Source organism: Pelodiscus sinensis, chromosome 1 (assembly GCF_052426305.1).
Source record: "Pelodiscus sinensis isolate ZL-2025 chromosome 1, ASM5242630v1, whole genome shotgun sequence".
NCBI classification, from domain to species: Eukaryota; Metazoa; Chordata; order Testudines; family Trionychidae; genus Pelodiscus; species Pelodiscus sinensis.
Genome location: NC_143052.1, coordinates 25,200,072 through 25,227,124, shown reverse-complemented (window position 1 = coordinate 25,227,124; position 27,053 = coordinate 25,200,072). Strand labels below are relative to the sequence as shown.

General features: G+C 47.2%; 1 protein-coding gene across 1 annotated transcript in view; it reads left to right on the top strand.

Moving 5' to 3' along the window:
• The window catches only part of FBXL13 (F-box and leucine rich repeat protein 13), a 224,907-nt gene that overhangs the window by 139,300 nt on the left and 58,554 nt on the right, over positions 1–27,053 (top strand). The window contains exons 13-17 of the mRNA XM_006137531.5: positions 1,785–1,883; positions 2,622–2,739; positions 3,180–3,342; positions 23,136–23,255; positions 24,839–24,965. Coding sequence (XP_006137593.2) covers positions 1,785–1,883; positions 2,622–2,739; positions 3,180–3,342; positions 23,136–23,255; positions 24,839–24,965 — 627 coding nt within the window. The remainder of the gene's footprint in view (positions 1–1,784; positions 1,884–2,621; positions 2,740–3,179; positions 3,343–23,135; positions 23,256–24,838; positions 24,966–27,053) is intronic.

Sequence of the window (27,053 nt, the reverse complement as noted above, 5' to 3'; positions counted from 1 at the left end):
AGCACAGTTGCTGGAATTTTATATTAAAATGGTATATGTTGGGTTGGCTCCATCACCATCTGGTGCCATGCACTTAAAGCACTGTATAAATGACCTTGCTAACGCCACTTCCCTTCATTTCCTTCTTATCACACACAGTGGTTGCTGGAAGTCCTTTCACTGCTCACACAATTCCTCTTAGAGCCTTTCCCTATTTCTTTAGTGTAAATACTTACTGTAGTTTGCTAGTTAGTAGTTAGTTCTAATAGTTGAATAATTTTGATAGTTTTGGATGCCTCCACTCTTGGTTAACAAAGTTGCCCACCTTCTTGGTGCCAGGGGATACCTCAGTTGCCAGGCAAATTGATGAATTGTCTCAAGTGCTTAGAAGAATTTCACAGGAAAGACTGCTTCCAGATTTGCAGGCACTTCAAACTCCTCACCAAGAAGAACTGGGAAGCAAGGTTTTCCTTTTCATGGAGGTAGCCCTAAGTCCTACTTCAGACCCATGCTTCTTGGACTCAGCACTAAGTATCTCAGCTTTGTCTCAGAGTTCTTGTCCTACTTACTGGTCATGAGTTTCAGCACCAATCTTCATCTCTGGTGCCAAAGAAGAAACATAGAAAGCAGCAGCAGAAGAGTCAATCCCTGGTGTCAAAGCCAAGTATACATGAGGGCCATGATAGAATGAGACCTGAATTGGGCCACACATCCTCCCCAGAACTGCAGCAACAGGTGCCTGTAGCAAGCTCTACTAACATCAGCTCAGGAGGCATTCATCATGCAGATAGTGTACCAGCCAGTTTGCAATACTGTTGACTCTGGAAGCATTTGAAGCAGCCTGCGACCAATTTTCCCTATGTCCTTGGAGACTCAGCACCACTGGTATCAGTGAGCGGCAGAGAGCCATCTCCTGGGCTTCATGTGGCACTGCAACTGTCCCCTAGGAAAACCTCCTCTTTGGCAGTCTCTGCATTATCTTCTTCATGACTCCAGGTCCTAGCATCAAGGGGAACAATACTGCGTTGGTTTCCACATCTTTGTTCATCCTCTTTGTCAGAGTCCAAAGTAGGGTCGTCTTCATGTCCTCACAGCCACCCGCTCTGCTCCTCAGGCCATTCTTACACTACTATGGCTCCAAGTACTGGGATGCCACTGAGTGCATGGCCACCATGTCCATGGGGCCAGAATCTATGCAATGGCCATTTTGGAATCCATGGAGGCTTCTGCCAGCCCATGGCATCTGCTGAAAATTATCATATTCTGTGGCCTCAGAAAGTAGGGCACCCCCAGTACTGCACTGACAAATCCCTGACACACAATCTGGTACCAAACCTGGGACTGAGCCTCAGGAATGAGTGCTGCAGGTCCCTGCTGACACAAATGTGGCAGAAGCTCCTCAGCTGGTCATAGCTGCCGCCTTCTCCTTTCCAGATAAGGTAGAGGGGACAGCAGAAATGTCCCCACCAAATGATGATCACAAGTCCTATCAGATGTGTTACAAGATGTGTTGCAAATGTCCATTCCAAAACCTACTCTCCATCACCTCTTTTTGGAATCAGTCAGTAAGAAGAAACAAGAGAAGTGGGATTGGCTGGGCCTTTTATACCAGCATTATTAGCATGGCACCAGAGGATGCTGGAGCTGTCTCAACAGATGCCACTAAAGAAAAATATCCATCAACTGTGCTTGGGGTGCGCACACACCTATGTTGGAATGGAATGAAAGGATAGTAACCATTTTTCTTTGTTCAGTTCCCTGAAAGATATGAATGTATTTTAAAATCTGATTTTTTTTTAAATCAGATCTCTGTGGATGGCTTCAGATGTATTGCTAACAGCTGCAGTGGGATTAAGCACTTGGTAATCAATGATATGCCAACTCTTACAGACAAATGTATCCAAGTAAGAAATTAATAATAATCTTGCATTTAGGAAAAATTTCTGTCATTGGTTATGTGTGTATCTTTTACATTAACTTCAAAGGGTGTTGTACACATGCATTCAAATAGGTGAATTTCACCTTTTTAAAACACTTTTAACAAAAATATGTTTTTTAAAAAATCACCAAACAAATTAGATCAATTTTATTCTAGTTCAGATTTACAAATCCTTTTAACTCTATTACTCAGAAACTTAACAATAGTCGTTCTTTTACCACTTTATGCATTGGCATAATCAAAGTATAATTACCTAGAATATAAATAAGTTTTATTTGGCTTTATTTTGTGTTAAATTAAAGTTTAGTTGGCCATTAGTGTAGAATATCAAGCCAATACTGTGCTGTTGATTTTTTGCAGGGAAGTTCCAGTTGACTTCAGTGAGGAGCTCGCCATTAAAATCAAATGCACAGTAGGGCCACAGATTTGGTAAAAGCTTTTCAAGCTTCTGCAAACTTAACTGATATACTAGATGCATACTCTTGCATTTCTGCCCCCCAGCATTTTTCAGATCACAGCATTTTAAGTTATCTGTACCATTGGTCATAGTTAATTTAGTATTAAAATTGGATTATAATTATAATGGAAGAAAACACAATGGTTATCAGTAGATTAATTGACAAAATGTTAGTTAGCTTTTGGCTATGTAACATTCCATGTATGTAGATGTTCTGATTAATCATCCTTTTTTGTTTTTTCAAAGGCTTTAGTTGAAAAATGCCAACAGATTGTATCTGTTGTTTTTCTGGGCTCTCCACATCTTTCTGATGTCACTTTTAAAGCCCTTGCTGAATGTAAACTTGTCAAGGTCAGAATTGAAGGTCAGTGACTTTACAGTATTTAAGCAGATTATTAATTTGTGCTTTTAGAGTCTGATGTGACTAATTTGAAATTAGCACAAGTTGAACCTCTCTAAACTGGGACTCTGGTCCAGCAACATCTGTGGTCTGACAGATGTTGCTGGGTCAGAGAGTCCCTCTGAATGCCTGGCATCTGGGAGCCCTGTGGGCCAGCAGGGCAGTGGGGCTAGTTGTGGTAGAGGCTGGAAGCTGGGGCAGGACTGAGGGTATGTGGGAGGCGGACCATAAATGACCTCTCCTGGACTGGCAAAATCCCTCATTCAGGACTGGCCAGGTCCCTCAGGTGCTGGACCAGGGAAGTCCAACCTATAGGATCATTTCAAGTTAATTTCAGTGGTTTTTTGGATGAAGCCCTTAATGGATAGCTAATATGTGTTTTATATACTCATGTATTTCAACAGGGAATAATCGGATTACTGATGTAAGTTTCAAGTTGATGAGCAAATTCTGTCCACAGATCAAGCATATTTATATGGCTGATTGCCAGAAGATTACAGATATAAGTCTTAAGACAATTTCTCCATTGAAGTATATTCTTGTATTAAATTTAGCAGACTGTGTAAGGTAATAAATTACGTCCAATTTTATATGATCTGTTTATTTTAGTAAAATGATTTATATTCCTCTTAAAGTGAATTTTTTTCAGATTTAAATGCTCTGACTGCTACAATATATAATTAATTTGTTTTTAAAATACTGTATATTTGGCATGCATTTTGTTTCTGTAGCATGATTTGAAAAATATATTGGCTATAAATATTTATTAATACCCACATCTTCTAGCAAAGCACTCAAGCATGCTTGTAAGCCTAAGCACATGAATAGTCGCAGGCACACATTTAAGTCAGGTCAGATTTGGCCCACCATGCCTTTTAATCTGACCCACCCGCCCTTGCAGCTCTGATCAAAACAGCTAGCTGCTCTTTGTGGCTCTGCGCTGCAGAGGGGAGGGGAGGAGAGAATTCACATGCTACCACTGCTTCCAACAAAATCTCTCAACTCCTATTGGCTAGAAACTAGCCAATGGAAGCTGAAAGGTTTTTCTGGAGGCAGGGACTGTGCAGCACAATTTCTGAGCTACCATTGTCTAGTTTTTGGCCAATAGGAGCTGAGGAATTTTGCTGGGGGCACATGGAATAGCCAGCTGGGAACTGCTTGCAGACAGGGAAGTCTGCTTGAGAGTGCTGCTAGCTGGAAGCTGCTTAGGTAAGCACCTCCCGGACAGAGCCTACCTCTGGCACTCCATCCCCTCCCTCATCCACTTCCCTCTCAGACCCTGAATCTCCTCCTGTGCCCCTCCCCCAGGCCAGAATCCTCTCCTGTACCCAAACCCCCTCCCGGACTCTGCACCCCAGTTCCCTGCCTCAGGTCACCATCCAAACCAGGAGTGGACAATAATTTTTGTAGGGGGGCCTCTTAATGAATTTTGAATGTGGTCACGGGCTAGCTCCACCCCCCAGAAGGAGTTGGGCCTCGGACAGAAGGGGCAGGGGCTGGAGACTATTCTCCCCCAGAGCTGTCTGGAGCTGGAGGCTTTAAATTAAAAATGCAGCAAAGAGCTTGTGGCTCCCGGCCTCGCCGTTACCGCATTGCGTGGCAGCTGTCCGGGGTTGCTCCAGTAATTTAAAGGGCTTGCGACTCCGGCTCCTACTAAGGTAGTGCCGCAACCAGGAGCTGGGAGCCATATAAATAGGGCCCTGCTGCCTGAGCCACTGCCTGGAAATTTGGAGGCATGGGCAGCAGGATATAAATAGAAAGCGGCCAGATGCAGTTCAGGGGGCGGATCAAATATTAGGTGGGCCAGATCCAGCCCCTGGGCCACTTCTTGCTCATCCCTGATCTAAACCCTCAGGGTATGTCTACACTACAAAGTTAGTTCGAACTAACGGACGTTAGTTCGAACTAACTTTCATAGGCGCTACACTAGCGCTCCGTTAGTTCGAATTTAATTCGAACTAACGGAGCGCTTAGTTTGAACTAGGTAATCCTCATTCCACGAGGATTAAGCCTAGTTCGAACTTACTAGTTCGAATTAAGGGCTGTGTAGACCCTTAATTCGAACTAGTGGGAGGCTAGCCCTTCCCAGCTTGCCCTGGTGGCCACTCTGGCCAACACCAGGGAAACTCTATTGCCCCCCTCCCGGCCCCGGAGCCCTTAAAGGGCCACGGGCTGGCTACACAGTTTGTGCCAGTTGCAAGGCTGCCAGCACCCATGCCAGCACACACAGCAGCTGACACCCCATGAGCCAGCCACCCGATGACACCCAGCCCTCCCCCTCTTCCCGGGACCAGCCCGCGTGGTCTATTGCGGAGATCGTGGACCTCATTGAGGTTTGGGGGGAAGCCTCCAATGTCCACGATCTCCACACTAGCCACAGGAACGCGGCAGTCTTCGGCCGCATGGCTGCCAGCCTGGCTGCCAGGGGCCACCAGCGCAGCCGGGAGCAGGTGCGCTGGAAAATCAAGGACCTGCGGCAGTCCTACTCCCGGGCCTGCCTGCCAGGGGTGGACCCGGAGGCGTGCCCCCACTTCCAGGCTCTGGACCGCCTCCTGGGGGCTCATGCCGTCCCTAACCCCCGGGACGTGATAGACCCCGGGGCAGAGGGACCGCTCCAAGAGATGGAGAAGGAGGACGACGAGGAGGAGGAGGAGGGCTCTGAGAGCCAGGAGCCTGCCGGCAGCCTGCCCAAGACCCAGGACCCCAGAGGCCCCCACAGAGCCGCTCGCCTGTGTCGTCCAAGGCCGGGGAGGCGTCCACCTGTGAGTACCATCATGCTCCCCTTATGTGTATGGGGGGCTGGGGCGAGAGGGAGCCCCGGGACCATGCGCCTGGGCCTTGCCCACCACGGAGCAGCAGCTGGGGATCCTGCAGGGGCCCTGGCCTTGCAGAGGGGAGCTGGGTTTCACACACCTGGGCCCCTGGGGTAATTGACCGCTGTTCTTGTTTCACCACAGCCGCAGCACCTGGGACTGCAAGGCGTACCACCCCGCCTGCAGCAGCCGCCCGTGCCTGGGCAAGCAGGAGAGCCAGGAACCAGGAGGAGTACCAGAGTCGGCACCTCTGGTTCCTGGAGCAACAGCTCCGTCTCCAGGACCACTGGGTCCAGGAGGACCTGAGGCTACGCCGGAGGAGCTTGGAGGCACTGGAGGAGCAGGGCCGTGCCCTGCGAGGCCACCTCCAGAGCCTGCCCGACCGCTTCCCAATTCCTCCTGCTCCCCCTGCTCCCCCTCCTGCTCCCGCTCCTGCTTCCTCCACACCCCCCCGTCCCTCCTGCCCCACCCTCCACAACCATTCCCCACCAACGCCCCCGGAGCCGCAGTGTTGCGAGACAGGAGAGGCAGCCGGACCTCCACCCCTGAGCTTTCCTTTCCCTTCCTCCCTTCCCTCCCCTTCCAGCTCCCTCGTCCCAGGTTTCCCCCTCTCCTCTCCCACCCTTTTTCCTCCCTCCCTCCCCCCACCCCAGTTATGTAAAATAAAAAGACGTTTTTGTTTGAAAAACAGGTGTCTTTATTTGACAGTAGGTAGGGAGGGGAAAGGGGAAGGTGGTAGGGTGGAAGAAGGCTCCAGTGGGGCATGCAGGGAGAGGTCAGTCTTCCTCCTCCACCAGGAAGCTCTCCCGCAGGGCTTCCCGGATCCGGACGGTCTCCCGCTGGGCTTTCCGGACAGTGGCGGTGCGGGGCTGACCGTAGTCCAGCCATGCGGTCAGCCTCAGCCATCCTGGCTGGCAGGAAAGCCTCCCGCTTTCTCTCACATAAATTGTGGAGCACACAACATGCTGCCACCACGGGAGGGATGTTGTGCTCGGCCAGGTCCAGACGGGTGAGGAGGCATCGAAAGCGGGCTTTCAGTCGCCCGAAGGCCCCCTCCACCAAGATGTGGGCCGTGGTCAGCCTGGCATTGAAGGTCTGGCGGGAGGGATTGAGGTGCCCCGTGTAGGGCTTCATCAGCCACGGCTGCAGTGGGTAGGTGGCATCCCCCACCAGGCACACGGGCATGTCAACGTCCCCGACCCTGATGTGGCGGTCGGGGAAGAAGGTCCCGTCCTGCAGCTGCTGGCACACGGAGGAGTTGCGGTACACCCGGGCGTTGTGTGCTTTGCCCAACCAGCCCACATTAATGTCCGTGAACTGTCCCCGGTGGTCACACACGGCCTGCAGGAGGATGGAGAAGTACCCCTTGCGGTTGACGTACCGGGACGCCTGGTGTTCCGGGGCACGGATGGGGACGTGCGTCCCGTCGATGGCCCCCCCGCAGTTGGGGAAGCCGAGGGCACCAAATCCCCAGATGACGGTATCCGGAACGGCGAGGCAGACCACCCTGCGGAGCAGCACCCGGTTGATGGCCTTGACCACCTGCGGAGAGAGACACAGCAAAGCGCCAATCAGTGGGGCGCCCGGGTGGCTGGGAGCATTCGTGCCCTGGCGGTGCCCCACGCCCCACTCCCGGAAGCAACCCCCCTGGCGGCGTGTAGTACGGCTGGGACAGACCGACCCCTCCGGTGCGCGGCGCTTTCGCCTCCTCCCTCCCCCCTTTGTCCCTGGGGCAGCCCATCCCCTCCTTGCAGCCCCCCTCCCCCACAGCACAGTGGCCGATGAGTGCCATACCTGCATGAGCACCGCTCCAATGGTGGATCTCCCCACTCCGAACTGGTTCCCGACGGATCGGTAGCTGTCCGGCATGGAGAGCTTCCAGAGGGCGATGGCCGCCCGCTTCTGGAGGGGGATGGCGGGCCTCATGCGAGTGTCCCTTCTGCGCAGAGCAGGGGCAAGCCACTCGCAGAGCTCCTGGAAGGTGTCCCTCCTCATCCTGAAGTTCTGGGTCCACTGTCGGTCTTCCCAGTGCTCCAGGACGATGCGGTCCCACCAGTCGGCGCTGGTGTCCAGACGCCAGATGCGGCAGGTCACGCCGGTGCCGGGCCGCCACCGCGGCTCCTCCACGGCCCCCAGGGCAGCCAGGCGGAGAGGCAGGGGGCTGACATTCCCCAGGTGGTGCCAGGCAGCCTCGAGCCATTGGTGGCAGGCTTGTAGCAGCAAGTCCAGAAAGTGCACCAGAAGGTGCAGGGCGAGCTCTGGCTCTATGTTGCCACCTGCGGCGGCGGCCCCGAAGGGAAGCACCGACACACACGGGGGCAGAGATCAACGCTTTGCCGTCCCTCGGCGAGGTTGGCAAGCAAGCAGGAAAAGCTGAGAACCGGCTGTCCGGGGGGGTCCCTTTAAGCACGAGCCTCAGATAGCCTTAGACAGCAGCCACACAAAGCAACTACTGACCTGATGCCCTGCCAGAACTGGTTTCAGCCGCCCTTAAATGCGCCCCTGCATCCAATCAGTGTGGACACGCTAGTTCGAATTAGCAAAACGCTAATTCGAACTAGTTTTTAGTTCTAGATGCGTTAGTTCGAATTATCTTAGTTCGAATTAACTAATTTGAACTAAGTTAGTTCGAATTAGCGCTGTAGTGTAGACGTACCCTCAGCCCACTTCTCCCCCTGCTCCAGGTAACAACTGCCTCCCAGACCCAATATCTGTTCCTACATCCCTTCCCCAGGTCAATATCCTCTCCTGCATCCATACCCCCTCCCAGAACCTGGACCCCAATACCCTGCCCCAGGTCAGAGTCCCCTTCTTCACCAGTGTCCGTCAGACCCATAGCCTCTCCTTCACCCCATTCCCCTACCCTGAGCTCCCTTCTGCACCTGACCTTTGTCCCAGACCCAGTACTCCATAGAAAAGTGTGGCTTTTGACCACTTACCAAAATCGAGTGGCCCCCATCAAAAATTATTTCTCACCTCTGATTTAAGTGCTTTGCTGGATTCAGGCCATCGTGAGGACAGTATTAAATATACTGAGGGACAGGACAATTAGGCTACATCTACATTGCCCATTCTTGCACAATAAGATATGCAAATGAGGTGTGGCGATGAATATTGCCGCGTCTCATTTGCATACCTAATAAGCCGCCATTTTTGCTCAAGGGGCTTTTGCGCAAGAAGCAGTCTACACTGCTCCTTCTTGCACAAAACCCCCCTCTTGACAAGATCCATTCTGCCTGAAAATAAGAGGCAGAACGGCTCTTGTGCAAGAGGGGAGTTTTGCGCAAGAAGCAGCAGTGTAGATTGCTTCTTGCACAAAAGCCACTTGCGCAAAATGGCAACTCCTGAGGTATGCAAATGAGGCATGGCGATATTCATCACCACCCCTCAATTGCATATCTTCTTGAGCAAGAATGTGTAATGTAGACGTAACCTTAGAGTTTAGGGATGTTTTGTTAGCTTCTTGAAGATGGAGATAATGTATGTGGACTAGACATAAACAAAACTACTTTTTTCAGTTATCAGCATAAAAGCAGCAAGTTGCATTTTTTGCAATTTCTAATTTTTGTATTTCTAACTGCTAACTAATGGTCCTTATCTGCTTCTTTTAATCATCCAGTTTTTAGGTCCTTATAGACTATCAATTTTGCCTGTTACATATCTGTTCAGTTTTCTCTTTGATATTTATATACCCACTGCCTCCATTTATTTTTCCCCCCTCCCATTTTTTCCTTCCTCCCTCCCCTATTTATTTTGATTCTTGACATACAACACTCTGGTCATCTGAAGAAGTGGACTGTGCTCACGAAAGCTCATGATACCATCTACATGTTTTGTTAGTCTTTAAAGTGCTACCATACTATTGGTTTTTTTTTAAGTTTATGCAAAAAGATAGATTTGATGTTAAAAATGTTTTCAAATTTAAGTTTGCATTGCATTATTAAAAACAAAGCCAAAGAGAGTATGGGCCACATTTTGGCCCATGGTACGGAATAGCACAATTGGACCCTAAAACTGTCCCCATTGTAAGTTTTGTGGTATAGTGCAGTGTTTCTCAACCTTTTTTTATAAAGTACCCCTTTAGAAAAATTATAAATACTCCCTTTTTTAAAAAAAAATTTAAAGAATCCCCAGTACCTACAATTTTCAGACACACAACATTTTTTTCTACTATTACAACACATTTGTTTAAACAACTTAATCATAGCCGGGTGGGCAATGACATTTTTGAGTGTTAAAAGTACAGGCAATCCCCGAGTTACGCGGATCCGACTTAGGTCGGATCCGCAGTTACGAATGGGGTTCCTCTCCCTTGTCTCCAGCAGACCAGGGAGAGGAAGCAAAGCGGCGGAACACGTGGGCAGCGGACAAGGATGTCCGCTGCCTACGCGCTCCGAGGCTTGGCTCTGCTTTGCCCCCCCTGTCCTCCTGGTCTGCAGACCAGGGGGAGGGGGGGTCAAAGCAGAGCCAAGCCCCGGAGCGCCCGGCCAGCTGACAGCCCAGACGCGTCTGGGCTGTCAGCTGATCGCGCGCTCCGCGGCTTGGCTCTGCTTGGCTCTGCTTTGCCCCCCCCCCCCCCCCCCCCCCGTCGCCCTGGTCTGCAGACCAGGGGGACGGGGGGGGGCAAAGCAGAGCCAAGCAGAGCCAAGCCGCGGAGCGCGCGATCAGCTGACAGCCCAGACACGTCTGGGCTGGCAGCTGGCAGCGCGCTCCGCGGCTTGGCTCTGCTTTGCCCCCCCCAATCCCTCTGGTCTGCAGACCAGGAGGACCGGGGGCGGGGGACAAAGCAGAGCAAAGCCGCGGAGCACGCGGGCAGCGGACAGCCACGGCGCGTCTGGGCTGCCCCCGTGCTCCGTGGCTTTGCTCCAGACACCTGTGGTACAGCAGCTGGGGCGCTGCCAGTTGGTCCCGTAGCGCCGCTCTGGGCGCTACTGGACCAACCGGGCAGCACCCCAGCTGTTCTGCCCCAGGCGTCCTGATTCAGCCATTGCTGGTCAGATTCAGCAGCGGCTGAATCAGGACGCCTGGGGCAGAGCAGCTGGGGTACTGCTGGGTTGGTCCAGTAGCGCCGAGGAGCGGCGGCGCTACTGGACCAACCCAGCAGCACCCCAGCTGCTCTGCCCCAGGCGTCCCCAAGTCAGCCGCTGCTGAAACTGACCAGTGGCTGACTACAGGAAGCCCCTGCCCCGGGCTTCCTGGAATCAGCCGCTGATCATTTTCAGCAGCAGCTGACTTGGGGATGCCTGGGGTTCTTAAGTTGAATCTGTATGTAAGTCAGAACTGGCGTCCAGATTCAGCCGCTGTTGAAACTGATCAGTTTCAGCAGCGGCTGAATCTGGACGCCAGTTCCGACTTACATACAGATTCAACTTAAGAACAAACCTACAGTCCCTATCTTGTACGTAACCCGGGGACTGCCTGTACACAAATAATAAAGTACTGTAAAACTTAAAACAAAAAATCAGTTTTCTTCAAGTTTCAGTTGTATTGATGTACCCCACAGACTTCTCTCGAGTACCCCAATGACACTCGTACCACTGGTTGAGAAACACTGGTGTAGTGGATGTATCAGGAGGGATGAGGGAAAAAACTATTTAAATATTGACAGTGGCCCATTAAATAGTGTCATGCAATTGGATTCCTACTTATCTTGAGATTTCTAGGGTCATCATAATTTTAAGGGGGCTACATTCACAGACAAAAGGATGGCAATACCCTGACAGTGTTGTCCATCATCCTATCCAGAATGCAGCAAAGTTTCTCCAGAGGCTGTTGTTAATCTTCCTGATCCCATCCATCTGCTCTTGCTGACAGCCAAGATGTATAAGCTGTAGCGTCTTATCTCTGCTGTCACCTCAGCTAGCTTCCCTGTTTCCTACATTGTCCATATGTTCCAAAAAACAAGTTTGGTTTTTCTGTTAGTGTTGAGCATGTGAGGCTTCATACCCGTGGCTTCTTTTTGGCTTTCATCACTGGCAGTCATGCAGATCATTGACTCCTGAAGGCTGTCAAACACAGTACTGGTTGATTTTTCTCCTGCTGTTTCCATCACATAGTTTGTTTTTTTAAGGGACTGAGCGTATGTCTTCACTACCCCGCTAGTTCGAACTAGCGGGGTAATGTAGGCATACCGCACTTGCAAATGAAGCCCGGGATTTGAATTTCCCGGGCTTCATTTGCATAAGCGGGGAGCCGCCATTTTTAAAACCCTGCTGGTTCGAACCCCGTGCAGCGCGGCTACACAGGGCATGAACTAGGTAGTTCGAACTAGGCTTCCTAGTTCGAACTACCATTACTCCTCGTGAAATGAGGAGTAACGGTAGTTCGAACTAGGAAGCCTAGTTCGAGCTACCTAGTTCGTGCCTCGTGTAGCCGCGCTGCACGGGGTTCGAACCAGCGGGGTTTTAAAAATGGCGGCTCCCCGCTTATGCAAATGAAGCCCAGGAAATTCAAATCCAGGGCTTCATTTGCAAGTGCGGTATGCCTACATTACCCCGCTAGTTCAAACTAGGAGGGTAGTGTAGACATACCCTCAGTTATTAACCTCATGCCTAACCCCCAACCTGGAGAACCAGAATCTCTGTTTTGTCTGGCCCGTCCCCACACACATCAGTTTGGCATGTTTGAACCTGCCAGAAGCAGAAAGTTTCTGTTGAAACAGACTCTGGGGATCATTAGAGCAGGTAAGCTTTCCCTCCATTGCAAGGCATAGATACCAGAGGACAAAATCAACCACAGTAAAACAGATATCATGACCTTCAATATTGCTTCGCCATCACTAGTACGGTCAGAAGTTTATATTCTCACCAGTGTAGAAACGTTCACATATTTGGGAAGCACCATCTGTCAGGATAGTAGAAAAGGCTAGGCTATCCAGAATGGAATCAGGAAAGCAAAAAACACCTTTAGGAGCTTAAATACAGTACAACACCAAGAGCAAACTCAAGATTATCAGAGCTGTGTACTTTCGACACTACATTATAGTGCAGAATGCTGAGGAATGAGAAAATTTGCATAATCAAACTAGCTTCATTCCATACAACCTGCCTCAGAAAAATCCTCAGTATCTTTTGGCCTAGAACAATCTCAAACCATGACCTATTAATACGGCGCAGCCAAGAAGATATGAGCACCATCATTGTCAAGTGGCATTGGCCATGGATTAGTTCTGTGCTTTGGATGAAAACTGATTCTGTTGCCAGAAAGCAATAAGATGGACACTTAAAAGCAAGCAAAAATGAAGCGTCCTAAAAATAACATGGTGAAGAGTAGTGGAAGCCAAACTGAAGCCATTGAAAGACTTACCAGAAACAGACAGGAGTGGAGGAGCTTCACCCCTGCCCTAAATGCCGCAGGCATAATGGGAACTGATGATTCCCAGGCAGTTAAATCACTTTCAGCTTGTTGATGCAGCATCAACATGTGATAATAAAGCATGTGTTATATTGTGTTGAGATGTGCCACTGTAGTGGCATAACATCATGATGGTGGAGACAGCTGGCTGAATTTTCTCCTTTAACACTTGGACCATGTCTACACTAGAAGGATTTACCAACATACAGCTGTTGACATTGTAACATTGCTACAGTGTGTGCACATGTTGCTGGTGCTACCTGTCTGCATTGTGAAGCTGTACTGACAAGACACACAATTGCTGTGGATAGGTTTCCCAGCGTATACTGCATGATATGGCACACTGCCTTTTGGGACATTTAAGATGTGCATGGTGGAATGTTATAATTCCTGTCAAAAAATTGCATGGGAATTGAAAACTGTCAGCTACTGCAGACATTTACCAGCTGCTCACAGTGTAGTGGAGCTTCTGAGCCTTGAAATGAGCATTGAACTGTGGGATCACAGTGTGATGCAAATCTGGGGTCACCAGCACATGTTTTTAAGCTGGAGGGCCACATTCTGAGAATTGTGTTATCTCGGTTCTCCAGCACAGAAAAACCAAAAACAGAGCAGCTTTGATAGTGGGGAAACAGATGGCAACTGTGCTGTGGAAACTAGCAATAGTGGATTGCTATCCATTTATGAATAATCAGTTTTATGTTGGGAAGTCTATAGTGGGGGCTGTTGTCCTATAGGTGTGAAATATAATTAAACGTGTCCTGCTGCACAGGATTGTGACTAAGCAATGTACAGTAAATAAAACATTGATATGATGCTATGGGCTTTCCAAACTGCAATGGAGCAATATATGAGAGACATATCCTTATTTCTGAATACATAAACAGAAATAAATACTTTTCCGGGTTATGCAAACACTGGTGGATCATTGGGGATTTTTTACCAATTGGCAAGATGTATAATACAGGCAGTCCCCGGGTTACGTACAAGATAGGGACTGTAGGTTTGTTCTTAAGTTGAATCTGTATGTAAGTCGGAACTGACTTACATACAGATTCAACTTAAGAACCCCAGGCATCCCCAAGTCAGCTGCTGCTGAAACTGATCAGCGGCTGATTCCAGGAAGCCCGGGGCAGGGGCTTCCTGTAGTCAGCCACTGGTCATTTTCAGCAGCTGCTGACTAGGGGACACCTGGGGCAGAGCAGCTGGGGTGCTGTTGGGTTGGTCCAGTGGCACCCAGAGCGGCGCTACGGGACCAACCGGCAGTGCCCCAGCTGCTGTACCACAGGCGTCCGGAGCAAAGCCGCGGAGCACGGAGGCAGTGGGACAGCCCAGACGCGCCGTGGCTATCCTGCTGCCCTCGGGCTCCGTGGCTTTGCTCTGCTCTGCTCCCCGTCCCCCAGGTCTGCAGACCAGGGGGAGGGGGAGCAGAGTAGAGCAGAGCGCGGAACGCGCGGCCAGCTGACAGCCCAGACGCGTCTGGGCTGTCAGCTGGCCGCGTGCTCCGCTCTGCTTCCCCCCCCCCCCCCCATGGTTTGCAGACCAGGGGGAGGGGGAGCAGAGCGGAGCAGAGCAGAGCGGCAGAACGCGCGGCCAGCTGACAGCCCAGACGCTTCTGGGCTGTCAGCTGGCTGCGCGTTCCGCCGCTCTGCTCTGCTCCGCTCTGCTCCCCCTCCCCCTGGTCTGCAGAGGGGGGGGGAGCAGAGTGGAGCGCGCGGCCAGCTGACAGCCCAGACGCTTCTGGGCTGTCAGCTGGCCGCGCGTTCCGCCGCCGCTTTGCTTCCTCTCCCTGGTCTGCTCGAGACCAGGGAGAGGAAGTGCCCCGTTCGTAACTGCGGATCCGACGTAAGTCGGATCCGCGTAACTCGGGGACTGCCTGTACTTGCATTTTCAGGAACACATGACTTTGATGACAAGCTGCATACACAGAGATTTTTTCGTGGACCAGCACATTGATGTTGATGTGATTGCAATCCCAATTGTGATTCTTGTCGGTTCCAATCTATCCTTTGCTTCCCTGGCTTATGAGTTATACTTTGGTCTCATGGACAACAGTGTGGAAAGATATAACTATCCTCAGAGCAGGGTGCAAGAGGATTGTTGAATGTGCATCTGGTAGGTTGAAATAATAGTGGAATTGTCTCATAACTACACTGGATTTCAGTGGGCCAAATATTTCTATTATTTGGATGCATCACCTATTCGGGTGATGTATCTCTCAAATACGTGAGGCAAATGGGAAAACATTACCTACAAAATAGAAGAGGGGGGTTGTAAAATTTGTCTAATTTTGAACATCCAAACCCAGGGACAAATTACAAGAGCATACCAAAGTGCTGTATAGTTGAAGGAAGCTTTAAGAGCACATTTTTAACAGAGTGTTCTGTAATAAGCCAATATATTGCTTTGTTTATATTTGTGTCATTTTGTGATTAAACTGTATTTTGTATCTGAATTAGAAATTAATTGTTAATATGCTGTTTGAATCTGGAGAGGGGATATAGGTTTTGGGGGGGGGGCGGCCCATGAATGTCTTATAAAAGATAGTACACATTGATTTTCACACATCAAACTTTACTGACCAGATATAAACAATAACACGTCTACAAAATCCCACTTAAGACCATTTTAACAGGACAAGGTGCTGTGTGAATCACTTACCAGAGTAGTATCAGAGGGGTAGCCGTGTTAGTCTGAATCTGCAAAAGCGACGAGGAGTCCTGTGGCACCTTATAGACTAACTGAAGTGTAGGAGCATAAGCTTTCGTGGGCAAAGACCCACTTCGAAGTGGGTCTTTGCCCACGAAAGCTTATGCTCCTACACTTCAGTTAGTCTATAAGGTGCCACAGGACTCCTCGTCGCTTTTACCAGAGTAGGTTCACTCACCTGGATTGAGCGGAAGGATAATGCAACTCACTATGCTGGTGCCTGCAGGGTGGGAGGGGTCCTATGGACCAAACCCTGAAACCCTACAATTATCCATGCATTGCAGTGGCTGTTGAGGTGGAAGTATGGGGGTGTTTTTTATCTGTGTTTATGTTTGCATAATGTCTTGGTGGACTTCACTATGCACGACCTGGTCCCTTTGCCTCTCCAGGAAATGCTTTTTCTATACTCCCTTGTTTTCATAGATTAATAGGACTGGAAGGGACCTCGAGAGGTCATCGAGTCCAGCCCCCCGCCCTCAAGGCAGGATCAAGCTCCGTCTACACCATCCCTGACAGATGTCTATCTAACCTGTTCTTAAATATCTCCAGAGAGGGAGATTCCACCACCTCCCTTGGCAATTTATTCCAATATTTGACCACCCTGACAGTTAGGAATTTTTTCCTAATGTCCAATCTAAACCTCCCCTGCTGCACTTTAAGCCCATTACTCCTTGTCCTGTCCTCAGAAACCAAGAGGAACAAATTTTCGCCTTCCTCCTTGTGACACCCTTTTAGATATTTGAAAACCGCTATCATGTCCCCCCTTAATCTTCTTTTTTCCAAACTAAACAAGCCCAGTTCATGAAGCCTGGCTTCATAGGTCATGTTCTCTAAACCTTTAAACCTTTAGGGTTTTGTGGATCTTGAACCTAGAGCTCCTGAAGAGATCTGAGAACATGTCCTCTACTGTCTGTTTCTTCTTCCTTTTGATGAAAGTTAGTCTTTTTAACAGGTGTCTTAAAAAGGATACCTCCAGCAAGGTCACTGATAAGCAACAAGACAGACAGATATTGTTAGAAGTAAAGAAAAACGTAAGTGAGAAAATTCCCTAAAAAGTTTCCCTAAAAATTCATAAAAATATGAACTGGATTAAACTTTCCTAGCTGCTTGCATTAGGACAATTCAGCAGCTCCCAGCACAGTGAATATATTCTGGGCATTTTTCACAACCTGAAAATATAATTCATGAAGTAGTCAAAGGATAAGGGAAGGCAACTGCTTAAGGCAACTCAAAGCCACTAGGCCCTTATGCTACTGATATCTTCAAAGTGATGGTGCTAATTTTTTGCAGAGTGGGATGGGAAAGTTAATAGAATCATAGGGTTGAAAGAGACTTTACTAGCTGTTCGAGTCCAACCCCCTCCCCAAAGTAGGATCAACCCCAACAAAATCATCCCAGACAGGGTTTTGTCAAGCCAGGATTTAAAAACCTCTAGGGATGAAGATTACACCACGTTCCTAAGTAACCCATTCCAGTGCTTCACCATCCTCCTAGTAAAATAGTTTTTCTTAATATCCAACCTAGACCTCCTCCACTGCAGCTTTCCTATAGTAGGGGAGAACTAAAGCTACCATTCTGAGAAATCTCAATGCAAAATTTAAAAAATATGTGCTTTTAAACTTTATCAAGATAGTGCCAGATGATGGGGTATCTCTGGCAAGAGCAACACAATACTTGAAAAGAGGAAGAGAGTAGTTTTTGCTGCCTAGCCCTGCAGGTCACTTCAAGGCCAAGCTCTCCAGAGCCAGCAACAAACTGTTTTTTCTATCCTTGGATCCAAGGCATACAAATAATTTGAGGCTTGGATTCTCGGATTAGAAAACCAAAGCTCGGCATGTTTTAATATTTAAAATACATTTTACTGTATACTGTTAGACATTGAAAATCAGGTGATGTGAACAAGCATTTCCTGAATTGCTTGCAAGAATTATTTGAAATTTTCTGTATTTTATTTGTCTGTTCAGGTTTCAGCATCAGTGTTTTTCTTTTTGTTCTTGCAATGCATTTATTTATTTATCTATCTGTTTTTTGCCTGTGACTGCCAGTGAATGTTGTTAAAATAAACCAGCTACTTTGAAATGCAGTTACTTTGGTCCCTGCCTGTACACTTTTGGAAGCTGGTTTGAGTGTATATAGGAAGCATTTTTGTGGCCACTGAACAATTTATTTTTTAAGCCACCAAACAAGTGGTAGCAGTAGGTTTTTAATCTAGGGCTATGCTTAGGGTTACCAGATGATTTCAAAAAAATATTGGACACACTTGATCTCCCTGGGGTGTGGACTGGCCAGGAGGAGGTTGGGGGAAACGGGGCTGGCCAGGGGAGATCGGGGGGGCGGGGGGGGGCGGGGAGAGAGAGAACGGCCAGCAGGAAGCAGGGCTGGCTGGGAGTGGATTGGTGGGAGCGGGGCTGGCCGGGGAGGAACCAGCCGGTGGGGAGCAGGGATGACTGGGAGGAGGTCAGGGGGAGTGGGGCTGGTCGAAGAAAGCGGGGGAACCGGCCGGCGGAGAGCGGGGCTGGCCCAAGCGCATGCGGATCCCGGGGTGTTGCCTGTCCTGCACACGGTCCCGGCAGGGCGCACGGGCAAGTCTGGCCCGAGGGATTCCATCTCACCCCGGCCCCCATCCCCCTCCTTTCGACTGCATAGTTGCGTATTGCCTGGTTGGTAGACATGCTAACGCAGTGTGAGGGTGTCTACCAGCCAGGCAGTATGCAACTACGTACTGATACTCATGAGAATAATGAAACTTACTTAATTAGAAAATACCAGACATTTATATGTCTGGTATTTTCTCAATTTGTTTCCCGGACAGAAAGCTCAAATATTGGACTGTCCGGTTCAAAACCGGACACCTGGCAACCCAAGCTATACTCATCTAGGTTCAGTTTACTCTTTTGACTATCCACGATGTCTGCATTGTTCACAAGAACCCTCCTCAGCAAACTCTTCATTGCTGACTCCTGCAAGGGTCCTGTCCTTCAGAGCTTGTTGTAGATAAATCTCTGTATTAAGCATCTTCATATAACTTTGTATCATTTTCATATGACTTTGTATTAAGCCTTTCCATATAACCTTGTATTCTTCTTTGAGTGGTGTCCCTGTGGATGCTCCACTGTTGTTGTTGGGTCATCTCAGCACCGCAGCTCGGCTCTTTGCTGAGCAGCTGTCAGCTGGACCGTGCATGTGCAGCACGGGCTGCAAGCTGTTCGCGCCCTTTGAAATGTCATGCGGTCCGGCTCCCGCCAGTTCCTTTTTCGCTGCCCGCAGTTGCAGAAGGAGCAAATTCTTCTCCTCACAAAACCCTGTCAGGAGTTATATAAAGTTTAATAGTTATTAGTTAGTTTTACTGTTAGTGTTGATAGACTTATAGTGCTTAGTGTTACTGTTTTTCAAAAAAAAAATTTATCGTTCGGTAGTTAATTATAGATAGGAAACAGTCATGCTGGGCTCCCCTGGTTTTAAAAAGTGTGTCACATGCAGACACACAATGCCGGCTTTGGAAGGCCATTCCGAATGCATTAAGTGTTTGGGAGAGGCGCATGTCCCACAGAAGTGCATGCACTGTGCAAAACTTACTGTGAGGGCTAGACAAGACAGGGAAATGAGGCTGAAGATAATACTCATCAATAAAGCTCTGCAGCCTCCAGAGCTCACGAAGCAAGCCTCAACCACTCCCTCGCCCAGACCTGAGAAACGGCAGGCCGGCTCACTTATGCGAGCCCTAGACTGAAAGAGACCAGCTCGGTTCCTACCTCCACCCAGAGTGAGCGTAGGAGACAAACCCGGCACCTGGGGTACACTTGGGCACAGGCAGAAATTGGCTTCAGAGCCAAAGCCACAGCAAAAACTGTCCTTGGTGCCGCCAACCGCTATAACGGTTCATTACTCGGCAATGCTGGTGACCACACCGAGCACCGAACAGGGCTTGGCACCGACAGTGACACACAGGTCTGCACCAAACACTATGGCACTGCCCGTGCCAGCACCGCCAGAGTCAGCACTATTGACGTCGGCACCGTTGGAGTCTGCGCTGAACTCAGCCATGAGAGAGCATTCGGCATCGACTGTGCCGGCACCGACCATCTCACACCCGGAACCAGCACTATCGGCACGGAGGGGCTCGGTGCCACAATTATCAGCTACACCATCAGGACATTCTCCGGTTCCATAAAGCCCTCGGACACTACCCACACCAAGGGGAATGGCCAAAAGGCAGAATCATCCTGAACAACTAAGCCCGGAGCCCTTGACTTTTTCCCCAACAGCATCCTCACCACATTCACCCTACTTAACAAGAAAAGACAGGGACAGAGAATATAGACACACGAGGTATTACAGGTCCAGGTATGAGGCCTCTCCATTGCCATATGGGGCATATGACTACTCTCCTCCTCCCTCATCAAGGGCCTCTCCATGACCCACATGCTCATATGGTCACAGAGTGTACTACAGATATCCTTCCTCACATAGAATGTATACCCCGACTTACCACAGACACTACTCTCGCCATGACGACGATCACCGACATCACGTGGATCACAGACACTCCTCCTGCACGAACTATTCAAATGCTAGAGCAACCTCAGCTTCACCACAACAAGCCCGGAAGCAACACCAGGTCCCAACACTACCCAGTGTTCCTTCTACATCTCATTACTCAGAGCCAGAAAAAGGACAACTCTCAGACCCAGAACAACCACCTCAGGATGCTTCCCCAACAGACAAGTCCTCCTCATTGCCTGATGAGGCCGTCATACCAGGAGATCAGTCGCTATCTGATGATCTCAGGCAATTTCAGGATCTTTTTGAGAGAGTAGCCCAATCCCATGGTATCCAGCTGTCCAAGATGCCAGAGAAACAGCATAAACTTCTCAAAAAACCCTCCCAGAGAGGTAGAGTTGCAATACCAAAAGACAAAGCTATTATGGAGTCTGCGGACTATATATGGCAGACCCCAGCCTCGGTGCCTGAACAAATAAGAGAGTGGATAAAAGATATTTCGTTCCGCAGAAAGGCACTGATTTCTTTTCATGTACCTGCAGCCCAACTCACTAGTTATGGATGTACACAGCAAAGATCTAAACTCCCGCAACACAGACTCAATAATAACGAGAACAAGCGCATGGATCTTTTTGGAAGGAAACTATACTCCTCCGCTACACTCCTCTTGAGAATAGCTAACTATTCAGCATTACTATCCAACCATAACTTGGATAATTACTCAAAATTATCAGCATTAATGGAACACCTTCCAGATGAGAAACTTCCGATACTAAAGTCCATTGTTCAAGAAGGCTATGCATCCTCCAGAACAGCCTTGCAAATAGCTTTAGACGTAGCTGACACAGCGGCCAAAGCTATGGCCACATCTGTAGTCATGCGACGGACATCTTGGCTACAGTCAGCAGGCGTTCCCTGCGAGTTACAGTTGAAGGTAGAAGATCTCCCCTTTGACAAATTGAAGCTATTAGCTGAATAGATGGATGATGTACTCCACTCAAGTAAGGACTCAAGGATGACTCTACGTACGTTGGGGAAGTACACACCACCATGTTGCCGCAAGCGCTACACCCCATATAAAAAGCAATGAGAGTTCAGATACCAAACATATAGCCAGTGGGGATTTGATCAGTCAAAACCGAGACAGCGTCCACAGAGAAAGCGACCACAGAACAACTGCAACACCAACAGTCAAGCCAACAAGCAGCAGGTTTGACCTCTTAGTCAAGGGCCCGCGAAACCTACCAATCTCCCCTCAGCCATCACACCCCTGTCCAATTTTCCATCACCATTTACAACCCTTTTGACACCGATGGAATACCATCACGACAGACTGCTGGGTTTTAGAAATAATAACATCAGGGTACACCATACCAGTCACTAAATTACCTCCAACCTCCCCTAAGTCCCCATCCCTCTTCAGGGACCGTTCCCATGAGACACTGCTCCAACAGGAGGTACAACACCTACTAGAACTTGGAGCAATAGAGGCCGTTCCTGACGAATTTTGGGGCAAAGGATTCTATTCACATTACCATATATTCTGGCGTATAAGGCGACTGGGCGTATAAGATGACACCCAAATTTTCTAGTTAAAACATAGGTTTTCGCCTATACTCGCTGTATAAGACTACCCCCCGTTAAGAGGCCAACTGGCAGCGCCCCAGCTGCTCTGCCCCAGGGTCCACAACAAAAGCCTGGTCTGCTGGGGGGGGGGTGCACTAGCTGCACCCCCCCCCAGCAGACCAGGGACACGGGGAGCAAAGCTGCAGCGGCAGTGGGGTGCCATGCCTCTGAGGCTTTGCTCTGGCAAAGCCTCAGAGGCGCGGGACCCCGCCGCTGGGGACCGTCTCCAGCAGACCAGGGACACCGGGAGCAAAGCCGGGGAGGCGGAGGGGCGCTGGGGCGCTGCCGGTTGGCCTCTTAAGGGGGGGTAGTCTTATACAGCGAGTATAAGACAAAAACCGATCTTTTAACTAGAAAATTAGGGGGTCGTCTTATACGCCCAGTCGCCTTATACGCCGGAAAATACAGTACATTTTGGTATAATATTATAGTCATGCCTTTGTACCAGAATAGATCTCTCCCCTTTTACTTAATTGATTGCCCTGTTGAATGAATGAGGTGTGAATAGATAAGGCATGGAAGACAAGCACCTCCAAGCAGCTACAACAGTTGGAGAGGGGATGGAAGCCTGATCCAAGGATAATAAGATCTATCAAGTGGGCTCATTGAAAGAAGATCAGACATATTGACAGCCTTGGGAGAAGCAAGTGCTTTGTTTTAGAAGTACCCTCTTGGAAGATGAGTGTGGCAGCATTAAGACAATACCATGAAGAAGGCACCACAGTTGCATATGAAATTGAATATACATATGATGACACAGATTTTGCATCTTTATTTCTGCAGTTATTCTGAAATTGTTCATTCACTATTCTTTCTGTTCACAGGCTGAGGAAATCCAGGTCTTCTTTCCTGGACTAGGCAACAGCTTGAGTTTATATGGAGTTTTGTGTAGAACCATATTTGTATGGTCACATAGATGTGCTTAGACGTGCTTGCCTGTGGGGATAGCCAGAAGAGAGGCACTTCAAAGATATGCGTGTGTCCTTCGAGGGGAAGAGGGACAGGCTTCCAGTCTTTGTGGTGCCTGGGCAGCAAAGTTTAGAGTTGTCATTGTTGCCGAAATAGCGGTATTTTGGGACTGTTGCTCGAGGACTATTGCTAATATAGGTAATGCTGTATCAACTCATGTATTTTTCCAGTGCACATGTGCCATTAGAGAACTTCTTTGTCATAAGCCCAAATATCAAATTCTTCTTCCGGCTATTTATTCAAATATGGCTAAAATAAATGATGGTGGGCAACTACCAATTTCAGTCACTGTTTATCTTCCATGCCGGTCATCAGATGCAAATTATATATTGAATCATATAGATTATAAAAATGTGTGTGTAAGAATATGTTTTTGTATTTGTATTTTAGAATCAGTGATGCAGGTTTACGGCCATTTTTAGAAGGATCTTCAGGGGCAAAGCTAAGAGAACTGAACTTGACTAATTGTATCCATATCACTGATGCCTCTCTCATGAAAATAGCCCAGAGGTACTGTATTATTGAACTACTGGTAGTGACCTGGTGGTAATTAGTAATTATTCTCTTAATATATTATTTTTTAAGAAATTAATTTGGCAAGTTATAGGGCTCAACGCAAGTGTAACTTGGTGAAATTCTATATCTGGTGTTACACAGAAGATCAGACTAAACTAAAGGTACCTTCTGGCTTTAAAAATCTATGAGAATGACCACTATGAATAAGTGTTCATCTCTACTAATTCAAAAAACTGGAAAGTGTAGTTCAGGAAAGTAAAACTGCTTAAAAGCTTCTTGCCAGGTGACAGAGCTGTCTTTAATTGTTAGCATTTCAAAGCTACATTTTCTTAACAAATATGCATAACCATGATTGCTGCAAAAACAAATGAGAGCTGCATGGCAAAACCACTCCAAATTACTATAAATAGAACTTTCATTAGGAACATTGGGAGGGAGACAGGAGGAATGCTGGCTGTATACCTAGCCAAAAGGTCATCTTGTGGTTTCAGAACAAGATGGCTTAATGCAAGCTACTGTTAATTACTCCTCTGAGCAGGAGCAGCATTCATAATTTGCTTTAGCAGGCTGGAGAAAGTAGTGGCAGACAAGACTCCTTTGAGGAAGTGGGGTGTGAGCTAGCTAGATGCACCTCTATTTCTTTTGGGCAGGAGAAGGGTTCCTATTTGCTGACTGGATGTGAGGAAGAAGCTCTTAATACTTTTCTCTCTTGTAATACATCTACCCAGCAAAGAGGGAGTCTAATACAACATAGTTTTATTTTTAAAAAGGATTTATTGGATTATTATCAGTTAATGTGTTTTAAAGTATACAGAATTATTTTTTCCAGAAAAGAAGTGACATGCAGTTCTCAAGCTCAGAATATGAGGAAAACTTGGCTACAGTGCTATTTAAGAATTTGTTTAGAAACAGATATTTTTGGTTGTTTAACCCTTTCATAGGATCAATGTTTAATTACAAACCTACACTATGAAGAACAGTAAATATTCTATAGAATTCAGATAGTTTGAGGCTATGATTACATGATCTTATTGCCACTGGCTGGAGTGGCTCATGATCGTGAATACTTAACTCAGGGAAGACCTTCAAAAAGAAGGCAGACTGTCCAAACTTGCAATGTATTCTACAATTAAATTTCACCTTCAAGAATTCTCTGTGTGTAAAGTTTAGAACTATAAGTAGCCCCATTGACGAAAATAGCTATTTACAGTATTGAGCACTATTCCTGGCATAAGTGTTTGCAGAACTGGGCCCTATTTCTTACTTGGGCATATAAGCAAGGTCCTACAGGAGGATAAATTGTTGTCCAAGTTTCTGATTTTGTGTGGTGTTTGATTATTGTTTGTTCCTCATATTTTGGTTATAGTATTTGTTGGTTTCTAACTTTTGTAGTGCATATATAATTTTGTATTTTTCAGCAAGTCATATACCCAAATCCTACTGAGACACAGTAGGAACTGGGTGCCTGATTTCTTAGTCTATCTTAAAAATCCCAGCCAAAGGTATTACAAAATTGTATATAACGTAATACATTTCCATAATGAATGAAAAACTCACATTTCTGTGTTTTAATTTAGGTGCCATAATTTGACCTACCTGAATATACGGTACTGTGAAAGCGTGACTGATGGTGGGATTGAGGCACTGGGATACATGACCTCACTGATGTCTATTGATATTTCTGGAACCACTGTCTCAGATATGGTAAAAACACTATAAAATCAATATGTTTCTTCTGTAGATACTTTATCTTAGTAATGCACACCCCCTGCACAGATATTTAGTAGTGAAGTTACAATATCTTTAAAATATTCTGGCCAATTTTGTAGAATACTTTGTAATGATGAATTTGATACATTTCAAAAACAGTTTCATCACTGTAGTAGGGCTTTAGTCTAAGTAAGCACAATGTAGTATTTGGGGTTTGTGAAGGGATCTCTGTAGGAGTTTGGAATTCAACCATCTTACTTGTGAATAAGCCATGGAGTTGCAATTCAGACCTGTCATATTCATTATTTCACGCCATGCCTCCTCTGCAGTTGTGTAGGATTTGTGCGTCATTGGATGCACATAATTTTGATGGTGGCCCTGTCCCCAACATGCCCTACTAAAGGGCTATGTAGTGATCTTTTGCCTTCAGCACCCATCAGTCTTTGACTCAGACACTGGAGGGTCTGGCCCAGGGATATACAAATTGTCCAGGGTCTGGAAGGACTTCCGCCATAAAGGTAATATAGAGCAGCATTGAATTTCTCATTCTGTAGCCCTTCTCCAGGTAGAATTAAGTGGGTTGCAAATCAAAATTTCCATCTTGTGGGAAATTCTAATATTGTAAAAATTCTTTGTATCTGAATCAACACAAAAAATAAAATATTGACATTTTTCATGGAATGGAAAGTTGAAAAAAAATTACAATTTTGAACATTTCAGTTTTGAAATCAAAACTTCATTTTTGATTGTTGAACTGACTTCAGATGTTTTGTATCAGGTTGGTAGGTTTCCCAGATAGATTGTGTTTCCCAAGACACACATAAGCAGATGACTCCTATGCTGCACCATGGTTGTTGACCCAGTGGGGGAAATTGTGGTGCATCATGGGAGATATAGTCCAGCCCATGAAAGAGAATGGAAGCATAGGGCACTCAAACTACAACTCAACGAGGCTTGGCTGCAGCTGAAGCATGCACAGATTTATGTTGAACTGATCCAATACAAAATGTTTCAATATGGTTTGGCAAATGGAAATATTTTGACTCAGGTTGATTAAACTTGAGGGAAAATTTAAAAAATTAGAGTAAAAGTTTTCCAAAGTAAATTCTGAATTTATGAACATTGCATTATCCATCAAAACCACACATGTATAACAGCTGTAATAGAGAGGACCCCTTACATTGTGTTCTAAGGTATAGCTGCTAACAAAAGCTCTGGCAAGGTAGCTTCAAAGATGTCAAGTTGCTGGGAGCAGGAAACAACTATAGCCTTGGAGAGCCTTGGAGCCAAGTTAGACATGTGAGGCTTTCATGGCTCTTGGCAGATCCTTCAAGATCCACAGTGCTGGGAGCCATGCCATTTGCTTCTTCAATAGGAGACCAAATCCTACTCTCCTGATAGAGGGGTTTAGAAGAAACAGAGAGAGAAACCTCTGTGGCAGATTCTTTCCCCTGGACTCCTTACTATGTATTTTAGCTTAGGAGAATATACTCTTCAGTGGTAACTTAGACCCTGTTTATGCAAAAAAAAAACAAAATCTGTGTTTGGCTCTAACACAGCATTTGTTCAAAAGTAATTACAACTCCTTATTCTTGAAGGAGGCCTAGAAAAGAAAAGAGTAACCCGAATAACAAGAGTGGGGGGGGGGGGGAAACAAGGGGTTTTATTTACAATATAATGTAGTCACTGTTGTTATTTTATAGCATACTTTATGTGAGATTTGGAATTCTCAAAACTGTAAACTGCAGTTTTATAATGTACAATTTTCTCCTCTCTCGACAACAGCCAGCCAGTTAAGACCCAGCATGTTTCTTCTTATTCTCATTTACATGCACCAGAGCCCCATGCTGCAGGCAATCATCCAACTTCTATTGCTGACCTTACATTTTTTAGACATTCAAGTTTTTCCTCTTCCCACAAGATAGATAAGTTAACTCTAAAATATATCATTCCTCACTATATTATATAATCTTGTTTTAGCTGTATTGGTCCCAGGATATTAGAGAAACAAGGTGGCTGAAGTAATATCTTTTTTTAGACCAACTTCTGGGGGTGAGAGACATAAGCTTTTGAGATTACACA